Source organism: Pyrus communis, chromosome 1 (assembly GCF_041283825.1).
Source record: "Pyrus communis isolate YQ-2024b chromosome 1, ASM4128382v1, whole genome shotgun sequence".
Taxonomy (NCBI): Eukaryota; Viridiplantae; Streptophyta; class Magnoliopsida; order Rosales; family Rosaceae; genus Pyrus; species Pyrus communis.
Window position 1 is genome coordinate 16,411,836 of NC_142565.1, and position 12,179 is coordinate 16,424,014.

Sequence of the window (12,179 nt, forward strand, 5' to 3'; positions counted from 1 at the left end):
AAGGTTACACTAGGGGTACAATTGACAAAACCTTGTTTGTCAAAAGGGTTGATCATGATCTAATGGTTGCACAAATATATGTGGATGATATTGTTTTTGGTTCAACTTCAAATGCCTTAGGTTATGAATTTACTGACATCATGCAAAATGAATTTGAAATGAGTATGAGTGGTGAACTAACTTACTTCCTTGGATTACAGGTACAACAATTAAAAGATGGGATGTTTCTATCTCAAACTAAGTATGCAAAGGACTTGGTTTCAAAGTTTGGATTGGAAAGTGCGAAACCAGTCACAATTTCCATGAACACCACCACCGAGCTTCATGAAGTTATAACTAGAAAAGATGTTGACCAGACATTTTACAGGAGCATGATAGGGAGTTTACTCTACTTAACTGCTAGTAGATCTGATAAATCGTTTTTCTGTTGGTGTTTGTGCACAATTTCAGTCTTATGCAAAAGAATCTCCCTTACTAGCTGTTAAAAAAATCATTAGATATGTAAGTGGTACTCTCAAATATGGAATTTATTACTCATTTGATTCCAACAGTGAAATTACAGGCTATTCAGATGTAGATTGGGCTGGAAATATTGATGATCGAAAAAGCACATCTGGTGGATGTTTTTATCTTGGAAACAATATGGTTTCATGGCACAATAAGAAACAAAACTGTGTATCACTTTCCACAGTTGAAGCTGAGTATATCATAGCTGAGAGTTGTTGTACTCAAGTTTTGTGGATGAAGCAAATGTTGTGTGATTATGGCTTTCATCAAGGTAAGTTGATCATTTTCTGTGATAATCAAAGTACCATAAATATTTCTAAGAATCATATTGAGCATTCCTGAACCAAGCATATTGATATCCAACATCATTTTATTCGTTAGTTAGTTGAAGATAGGGTTATTCGACTTGATTATGTGAATAGTGACAATCAACTAGTTAATATTTTTACAAAACCCTTGGATACTACTAGATTTGAACACCTACGAAAATCCATTAGCGTTTGTAGTATCTCTTGAACAGCTAGGCTACTGTCTCAAATGCATCTCATTGTGTAAAAAATTGCATTTTATTTTTCTTTTCATTTAAAAAGAAAAAAAAAACTTAAAACTTTTGCTATATATTTTGCTTTTGTTTTGATTGGTGTTCTTCATGGCTTGTTGGGAAATGAGCTAAACTCTCTTGCAATTGCTTTGTGTTTACTTGATCTTAGATTGATATCTCTCTTTCCATTGTGTTTTACAATTGTGAATAATATTGAGATTGAACCTTTGAGATCAGTGGTTAAAATGGTCATTTTGCTGAGTGCTTAGATTGACAAACCATAAACATTCTTCTTGCACTCTCAATATTCTTGGTGTGTGCCCTTGTGCAGAATTCAGCTGAGACAAAGTGAGACACACATTGTCTTCGTTAGGCCATGTTTCTTATGACACTTGGACCAACTATGTGTGTGTGTAATTACAAACAAAAAGAAAAAAAGTAAAAATTAAGGGGCAAATTTTTCAAGATGATATGATGTGGAAAAAGCTACCTGTAATTCCTACTGCATGGCATATTGAATATCTTTACACCTCTCACATTTGTTGACAACTTAAAGCCGGGTGGGTTGGAGTGTATACCATTGAAAGAAGGTGCCCACTGTCCCTTTGTTCAAAACTTAAATTTCTGCAGGTCAACTATTCTACAAAGTAAGGCTACATGATCACACATTGTGGCTCTCATTAGTCAAAAGGATAGTATTCTTCATAGGTGTAAACTCCTTTGTGCTGACTCACACTACACACTTTTTCATCTTCTTAATTGAATCTAAGCACTTTGCTCTCTAACTTGGCAACCTCAACTCCTATTCCTTGTCTTTGGTTTTTAATCTCTTTATTATTTGTGGTTTATGAACATCCATTTTGAGTATGTCTGAAATGCTATGCTTATATCACGCCAACTAACTTGTTGTGACACTCTACTTGTTCCCCCCCACACACACAAATATGTTTTCCTTGTGTCTTGCTACCCTGTTTATCCATTCAGCATTCATTTACATTCATTGTTCTGGTTCATCTATTGCATGTGTTTTTATAGGTATGAATGCTTTTCATGATTCTTGTGCAAGTGCGCAAAGTTGTCCAGATACAGGTGATGGTCAGACCTCTTTGGCTTTCCTTTCCAAAAAAGGGGAGATTAGTGCAAACCCTACGTTAATTGGTCACTTTGCTATGATTAAAGGGGAGTTTTGTTCTGCTATGATTAAGAGGGAGCCTTGGTTTTGCATAAGTGGTTATATTGAGGGGGAGTACTTGTGGTTGTGATACTCTAACAACTATATGCTATCTAATTTACTTGTGCAGAGTCGAATCCTTGATCAAGTTAAGATTGGTGGTTTCTTTTTTCCTTGTGTTGGGGTTTTGTCTAGGAAATGCCAAAGGGGGAGATTGTAAGTGTGGATTTACTTAGGAATTGGCTAATTTCCTAGACTTGTAATTGTGTCCTCATTTCATAGATTTAGGCCTAGTTTTTAGGCATTTGGGGCACAAGACTTATCCAGATTGAGCAGATCAAGGGTTGACTATGTCTACAAGGTAATTTGCATTTGCATATCATATTAGGAAAACTATATTTTTGTGATTAAATTTATTAGGAATGAAATTCATAATAAAATCAATCAGCAGAATTGTTTTCCTCTTTTTCACATTAAAACCAATTCTACTTTTTCCTATTCATTTTGGAACATGATTTCTCTGGTTTAAAAAACAAAGATTGAAGACCTTTGTGACACTCTTCTGCAAAAACTAATTTGAGAGATTTATATTGAGAGAAGCAAAGATGAGTTCATGGAAAATTAGAATGATGAAGCAACTTTGTGAAGCTTTTTATTTCTAGTTTGCATCTTCATATTTCATATTCCATATTGGAAGTTGTGTGCAATGGAAGCTGTGTGCTGTCATTCTTGTTCGTGAGGATCATCGATTCGAGAGAGTTCAAGCAAGGACCGAGTAAGGCAAGACAAAAGTATTGTGTAGATTCTTGTTTAGAGTTTACCTTCTCGAGTCTTGTAATAGTCCATGTTTTTCTTGGTTGGCTTTTTTACTCATACCATTGGGTACAAAAATCCTTGTGTTAATTTACTTTTGCTGCAAGATTTTATTAGTTTGTTTTGGGATTGAAATCCTTGTCCAATCATATTCCGTTTATCAATTTACTCTACCTGAGGCACGATTTCATAGAAGTTTAGGCATTTTGACGAAAAGGTTAAACGAATATTAATGCAAGTGATATTGTCACTCTAAGCTACACTAACGGAAGGGGACGGAGAGTTGAGCATAAAGGTATATTCACCAGGAACAGGACCATCCACCATAAGCATAAGTAGGAAGAAAATACAATTGTTAAGTGTCACCTAATCAATTCGGCAAGTTGAGATGGGAAGTCAATATTGTGCACATCTAACCATAATAAAATGCCTCGAAGCCTTAGTCCATTGTATGACCCTCTTGCCTTTAAAAGGTCTGATCATGTACTCAGAGCTGGCCCTGAGATTTCAGGGGTCCTGTGCAAAAGTGAATTGTAGGCCCTAAAAAGTACTAAGAATTTAATTTTTTTTTTTGATCAAAATAATAACTTTTGTTTTCATTTGAGCTTCTATAAATTCTAATAGCACAAACAAATTTAACAAATCAACAAGTGGAAAGGTGGTGTATTGTTTTTCCTTAACTATTTAGAGGGTCAGGGTTCAAATTTTTATGTTATTGTGTGGAATTTTTATATTATTTTGTGGAAGCTTATGCCTTTAATAAAAATATAAACTGAAAAAATGATGGAGATGAGTTTTGAACCCATCCCCTAAGCTAATGTAAAGAAGCAATAATTCCACTTGCACTAAAGACTCAAGTTTGTAATATTCTACACATACTACTATATATACGTAAATGCATGCAAAATTGAAAAATTGGAGGCCCTGTTGATAGGAGCATATTTAGGCGACTTACTTAGCTTGTTTTCATGCATTTATGTTATTAATTCATAGTTGTTTTAGTCGTTTAAAGTATTTTCGTGTGTTTTTAGGTTCTAATGGCAAAGGGAGCAATAAAGTGCATTTTGAGGCTATTTGGAGCATTTTTGGGCATGGATTGGATAGCTTAACCATGAAGGAAAGAGGATGGACGAAATTGAAGACTAGAAGAGTTAGGAAAGGCTACAAATCTGGTGGAAGAAGTCCTAATACAATGAAGATAAGGAAGAAGCAAGAAACAAGGAACCTTATCCAACCTTATCTTATCCTATCCTAGAAACCCTATCCTATCCTATCTTTAACATTATCCTATTCTATCCTATCCAAATCAGATTGGGACCTAAACCTAGCTACTTAGGGGGAATCAATTACACATTTAAACACCTAATTCAGTTCTAGAACACTTATCCATACCAATGCCGCAAGACACCATTCCTAGTAGGTTTAGGAATTGAAAACCTTTTCCTACTCTTATATCACATGTCCTAGGCCCTTTAGGTTTAGGAATCTGCCCTAAACCTTCTATTCTAGAAACCTTATCTCATCCCTACATGTGTGCCGCACCTTCCCTTCTAGAATCCCTAAATCCTAGCCGAAACTCCTATTCCCAATCCCACTTGATTTCTGCCTTGAGTTAACCTTTTTCCAATGGGATTAGACAATCCTTTTCCTTCACTAAGTGTGCCAAACTAGCCTATATAAACTCCTTTGCCGAGCCATTTAATCACAACCACCCTTCACACAACAATCATTCATTCATAAACACAACCATCCTTTGCCGTGACCTTGCAACCACCCATCCATCATTCCCCTACTTCCATACCTCCATCCCAACCTCCATACACCACCATCTACCCTTGCCGCACCACCATACATACCTAAATCCATCCAAAAACCCAGAAAATCATCCACAAACCCACCATAGACCCTTTGCCGTGACTTAGCAAGGAGGAGGAGAAGGAAGACCAAGCCTTGGGCGTTTGTGCATTCGAGTTGGAGTGTTGGACGTTTCTAGGTGTAATCTATCCTTTATTGTTAATGTTTAAATCTATGTTGCTTTGTTTTGTCATGAACATGAGAGGCTAAACTCGTTTTAGCCTAGGGATGCTTTGAAACCATGATTACATTTATAATATGAGTTGATTGAGTCCAGTTGTGATTTCATAAATTGTGAACGCAATTTACTTAACCGTTTGACGAATAACTTATTCTTGTATGTTTATTAGGGAGGCCTACTTAATTTGCATGCTTGAATTTGGGGCTAGAATATTAGGGCGTTTCACATAATCGTCACAAACTAATATTCACAAGTAGTTAAGGTTGTTTTCACAATCATGTTAAGTAAATTCTTGGCATAAGTTTCATGCAATTCATAGTAACGAGTGCTTCGTCAATGCTTATGGTTTTCAAAGAACTTAATGCTTCTTGCTTGTATCTCTATTATGCAATTCATGTAGGGAACTTGTGGGGAATGCTTTGAGTTGTCGTATGCAATCATCCAATTCAATAACGTGAGGAAAATCTGAGGGTTAATTAGTGCAATTCACGGTTAATCTAGGGTGTTGAGGTTCATGGTTTATCGGAAAAGCAACTGGAAATCAATTTATGTTAGAAAGTATCATGTGTGGAGAAGTATCCCTTGGCTATCCCATCATCCATTAGTTTTTCTTATTTTCGTCCAAAATCTGTTTTAAAGTTTTAAGTCACTTGTTTTCTTTTAAATTCGTCCAAAATCAAAACCCCCTTTCTTATTTGTTCCAAATCTGTCCAAAAGAGTCTTTTTGAGTCTTTAGAGTCAAAACTAAGTGTATTTTCGTCCAAATTAAGTCCTAGAGTCTAAATTGAGTCTTTTTGGTTGTTTTTGGTTGTTTCGAGTCTTTAAAGTTTGTTTTGAGTCATATAAGTTAGTAAGAGTCTTGTGAGTCTATTTAAAGTGTTTTAAAACATATTTTTACATCTTTGAGTCAATTTTCATTAGATTAGCAATCCCTCATAATCCCCGGCCTATAACGATCCCTACTTATATCTATACTACAATTGTCAAAAAGAGGGTTTAATTTGAGTGCTATCTTTTATCACATCACCTGTGCGGTAACACCACTTGCACCCCGTCAACGCCGGCCCTGCATGTACTTTTGTAAACGACTTTAACCTAAAGTTGCATGCCTGAGCCTTACAACTAACAACTTTATTCAGGGTTTCTGTATGTACTTAAAGCTTCTCAAACTACACATGTTCACCCGATACTCCCTTGGGACATTTTGGATGATTGATCACTAAATGACTTGCATTAGAATAATAATAAAAAAATAAACTATACGTGTGAACAACTGACGTTAATGAAACCCTACATTTTTTAGCTGAAAGCCATAATTGATGCAAGGGTCCCTTTTGGAAACTCCAGTGATGTGCGTGATGAGTGCGCGTACCTTTCTCCTCCGCATAATATCAAAGTTGACGCAATGGTATGAGGGTGTGTGTCCTTTATACAGCCATCATAACATAATCCCCCATGTCCCATTTCCTTTAAGTTGTTAGGAAACATCATTTATTACTTGTCAATAAAATAGAATATGTTGCTTCACAACCATATTTTTAAGGTTTTGGTGGATCTGTGGGCACATCTCAGCGTGGTTTTGGGTCTCACAGCAGCTCAGGTGTTGGGAACTCATTTATCTTTTTTGTAGCTCGCAGTGTTCAAATCTTGGCGGTCATTCTACGGGTTACACAATGCTCTGTTGCACTATAGAAACAGTTGGAAGACATGATATGTATCTTTAGCACTACTTATGTATTATGTCGGGTAACACGTAATGTAAATAATCTTGAAAAACATCCTTCTGTCTCCTTTATTTTTCCTCTCTTCTGAAGATTCTCTTTAGCGTCTGAGAAACTGCACAATCAGAATCACAAGCACCATCAAAGACAATTACCTAACTACACAACAAAGGCCAGTTTTCTCTATCAGAGTACACCCTTTTCCCTTAGAATATTGATTCCAAACTTTCGTGCTATAAGTCAAACCTTAAGATCACTAATAGATGTTCTTGAATAAAACCAGGGATAGTACTTGCATCTCTCTTTTGGTTGTAATTCTCATATTTCACCTCCTATGAATAATGTATCTATTCTATATAATTTTGTAATTTGAACAGTTCAATTTGTTACTAATCAGTTGATGATCATTCAAGGAAAACCATTCTAACAGAGATCGTATAATCATTTAAATGTATAGGAATATTGGATCTTTAAGGGAATGTTGAATCACTCCTAGAGTATTTAGGCATCACACAAACCTAGAGAGAATCAAAGCTCCATCAATTTTATTCAATCATCAGATCTATCTAAAAAAAGTCACAAGGATGTAAAATATAAAGACGTAAACCTACACTAGTACAAAAAAACACTTTGCGCGAGGTAGGTCCTTCGTCGCACAAAGTCAAAAAATGTTGCCTGAAAATTAGCGCGACGAAGCACCAAGGTAGTGAAAGCAGGGTTTGCACAACGAAGAAGTAACATGCGTCGTGCAAAACTATCTTGTGCGACGTAGGTTATCCATCGCGCAATCGCACAAACCCTTGTTTTTTTTTTTTTTTTTTGGCAATTTTTTTTAAATTTTTAATAAATATTGTAATTAAATTCTAAACAATAATTAATAAACCAAGAAAAAGTATTTAATTATAAAATATATGAAAATGTACAAAAAAGAAAAAACTACAACAAGTAGTCTTCTAAGTTTGATACATCAGGCTATTGGGTATCGGATGGGCGAAATGGTTGGGAGGTCGAAGGTGGAGCAAGATCAGGTGATGGTATCGGGATTTAGAGGCCAGACATTTGTAAGGCCCGTACAATAATACTCATATGCTCGCCCTGGGCCGCAAGCTGACCTTTTAGGGTTGTCACTTCCTCTTTCAGGGCATTGACCTTTCCAGTGGTCGATTTGGAAAATGAGGCACCTATTTCACAATCCAGCAAATTTTCACAATCATAAAAATAATAGTTTTAAAATGAAAAAGAAAAATACAACATTTTACAAAAAACTACATGGCTGGGAGGCCCCACCTTTGACTCTGGATGCCGAGGAAGTGTGATTAGAAGGCTCCGGCTCACGGCGGTGCCGGTGAACGGCTGAACTGACTCTTATGACGTCGATGATGCAGGCACTTGGGACGCCGTAAGAGTAGCCTCATTAAGGGGTGTAGGCTCCCCAATCAATGGAGCACTCACGCCTAGAGCAGTAGATGCCAATAATGTGGGAGGCACATTGGTCACACTGCGACGACAAGTGATCAATTGCGACATCTATACACTTTTTGAACCATAAAAATATACTATTGGAAACTAATCCTTTCTTGCATTTGAAACTAATCAATTAGCAGCAAAAGTAATATTATATCCTTTCTTGCATTTGTTCACATACATATAAAGCAGTAGTGCAACGGTAGAAACAATACTAATTAAAGATTCCAACTATACTTTAAACCAATGGGATTAGATGTTCCGTTTATGTGTATCTTGATTATTTTGGTTGCAATCACGATGCCTTCTCTATGTGCAACTAAGCTCTATTTTATATTTTTATTATTAAAATAAGTGCAGCAAACAAAGTGGCCATACAACACTATACGCAAGTTAACATGATGAAAATCAATTTAATTTGTCGTATTTTTATTTGTCGTACTTTCATTGAAGATATCATGACAGCATGTGTAAGAAGCTTGAAGGCCTCAACCAATTTTGATTATAATATGAAATTATGCCAAGAACATGCTAATACTAGAGTTTACTACACTATAAGCTTAGATTGTGGCTAGATAGTCTAGTTCTCTGACCAAAATTACTTAACTCTGAGACCCTTCAAGTATGGACTGCAATTAAATGGAGCTTGACTAGACACATTGTCGAAAGAGAAGAACCAAAACCCAAAAGGTTTTCTGGATGGAAGGTCAACCAACATAGTTAGTCGACTTCTTCATTAGCCAGTGGGTGGCTGTAGATCCTTACAATTTAAATATCCCATGTGACTGCCAATCACACTAGTGGATATTTAAATTTTAGCTCTTTAAATATCCTATATGAATACAATGAACTAATTCGATCATCAGTTTAAAATATTTACACTAGTGGATCACAAAAACACTTTGCGCAATGCAGTTTGTTCATCGTGCCAACAACCTTCGCGTGACACATTGGTTGGTTCATCGCTCAAACAGTCTTTGCGTAACACATTGGTTGGTGCGTCATGCAACGTGTGTTTGTGCAATGGCCCAATTGTGACGTCGCACAAGTAATAGTTTTTTTTTTTTTAATTATTATAAATTTTACTGAAAATGTGACTTTACTCGTTTCAAATTTTTTTTTTGACATAAAATACAATAATATATTTTTCAAACAAAAACCCGATCTGAACTACAATAATTTTAAGTGTCACATCCCCGCCCGGGGCGGATCACTTCCCGGGCCCGCTCCACAACCGTAGCACGATATTATCCGCTTTGGGCTTACCATTCCCTCACGGTTTTGTTTTTGGGAACTCATGAGCAACTTCCCAGTGGGTCACCCATCATGGGATTGCTCTAGCCACCTTCTCGCTTAACTTCGGAGTTCCTACAGAACCCGAAGCCAGTGAGCTCCCAAAAGGCCTCGTACTAGGTAGGGATAGGAATATACATTTAAGGATCACTCCCCTGGGCGATGTGGGATGTTACACTCATGTCCTTTTTATCATTAATATATTTGCTGTCAGTTTTATTCGACAGAGAATGCACTTAGTTATTATTAATATATTCCCTATCGGTTATAGCTGACACAAGTTCTGTCAGTTTTATATATTTTATGTCGGTTTTATCCGACACAATTTTTGTCGATTTTATATTTTCTGTCAGTCTTACATGTTTTCTATCGGTTATATCCGACACAATTTATGTTGTTTTTAGAGTATTTTCTGTCGAAAAATTCATTTCCTAATGCTGGCAATTTTGTCGCTTATTATATCCGCCACTGCATCCATTTTCTGTCGGATTTTGCTTTATATCTGACAGTAATAAACGTTTCTTGTCAGTTATCATAGCGCCACTAATAAATGGTTTTGTAGTAGTGTAGGTCTAGTTCCAAAACTCTGAATTTCTTTACCCGCCCCTCTCCGTTAAATTTTAAAAAGGACCATGTCCGATCCCTCCAAATATTGTTCCGGCCCGCCCGTGCCCACCCCCATACATGCCTAAAGAAAATCAATAAAAAGAAAACCTTATTTAAAATCCAAATATAAGAAAATAAAGGAAAAGCAAACAATAAAGTAAGATACAAAAACAAAAGAGAGAGAGGGAGCATTAGTTATGCTAACGTGGAGTTTTTGTTGTACTCAGTGGTCTCCATCAACGGCCCAGATTCACTCTCACCCTTCCCAATCTCATTTATCTTCCTTCCCCACTTCCATACAGACTCCCTTCCCTTCCCCATTATCATTTAGTTTTCTCTCTCTCCCTATCAAAGCTGAAGAAGCATTCGGAAGAAAATTATATTACTTAAGAAATGTTGTTAGGGAAGCGTCCACGCCCTCCAATGAAGAGAACAGCAAGCATGACTGGGATCACCGTTGATCTGACGGACGTGGAAGGCCAGGAACCGACTGATGATCTCCAAAACCCCTCCGCCGTCAACGATGAGCATGCAGTTGCAGTTGCAGCAACGGTGGTGGGCCCACAAGAACCTTGTTCTGTGATTAACAATGGTCATAATTATAATTATAATATAGAAATGATGAACATGAACAACAGCAGCTTAGGGTACCATGAAGAGCACCGTTTCTTGGCCATGTTGTCACCCAGAAACAACCACAGAAGAAGGAACACGGCTTCTCACGATGTTGTGGAGACCGCTCACTTCCTTCGCACGTGTGGCCTCTGCAAACGCCAGCTCGCTTCAGGCCGCGACATCTATATGTATAGGTAATAATTTAACTGAATTGTTATTAGTATTTTAAAAATCTTATTTGGCACTTCAAACTTTCTATAATTAAAAAGAAAAATACACTAGAGTGTAGAATAAAATTTTTAAAAGTATTAATAACAATTCTGTAATTTAGTCCTAGCTAGAATTCCATCATATAATATTATTGTTTAGTTTAATTATTTCACCCTTGTTGGAATTATTTATCATATTTCCATCCTTCTATTCCTCTGTTTCTCTTTGATTTTTGGATTTTCATTCTCTTCCTTTCTGTTTTCTTCTGGGATTTCAAGAGGTTACTGTCAGATTTCCAACCATAGAAGTATACTATGAAGCTGTTATTGACATTCCAAAAAAATAGAACTACTTTTTATTTTCCGGGGTTTTAAATGATGAGGCGTGGAGAAAACAAAATTGGATTTTGAATGCACTGTGGTGAGGGTGAGGATTGTAATTGGTAAGAGTATGCTAGGTATAGAATTCGGACTCTCCAATATAAAATAAAATAAAAAATTATATACTATGTCTTTCGTTATTTGATTTTCTGATAATTGAACTGAAAAATTTGTGCAGGGGAGACACAGCGTTTTGTAGTCTAGAATGTAGAGAGCAACAGATGAAGCAGGATGAGAGAATAGTGTAAAGCTATGTCCTCAAAGAAAGAGGACCGCCATGCGTCGTCACGATCCACGTCCAAGACCTCCTCCGGCAAAAGCCAGACCGTGGCGGCTGCTTGATTTAACAAACATAGCCCAAGGGCTGAAGACGGTCCATCATTCTCCTCAATTGCCTGCCCCCATTGACGTTGTTTACATATTAGTACTACTGCAGGTTTGTGTTGCTGCTAGATGTTGTATTATATAAAATTAATTGTGAAAAAGGTCTGTGAGTGCATTTGTTTTATGGATCATGCAAGTGGACTTTGGCCGATGCTCTTAAAACATTGCAATTTAATTTCTTAGATATTCTGACTTGTGAGCCTTATACTAATAAGCTTTGTACATTATATTTGGCTTTAAGAGTGATATATTTCTTTTCAATGTTGTATTCCAAATTCGACATATAAACAGGTTACTAATAAAAAATGAAACACTAATAATTCAACATTATTTCGTACTATGTAAATGAGCAAAAGTCAGCACGTACAGGCAAATAATGTACATTGGACATGGCCAACTAGCAGCACAGACAACAATGGCAAGTTCTTATTAATCACCA

General features: G+C 36.6%; 1 protein-coding gene across 1 annotated transcript; it reads left to right on the top strand.

Moving 5' to 3' along the window:
• The first annotated feature begins 10,442 nt into the window (after positions 1-10,442).
• Positions 10,443-11,967, top strand: LOC137719405 (FCS-Like Zinc finger 7). Its single transcript, XM_068458444.2, is given in 3 exon segments — positions 10,443-10,960; positions 11,535-11,597; positions 11,599-11,967. Coding segments are annotated over 3 exon segments (579 nt in total). The 5' UTR covers positions 10,443-10,544; the 3' UTR covers positions 11,699-11,967.
• Positions 11,968-12,179: the final 212 nt, after the last annotated feature.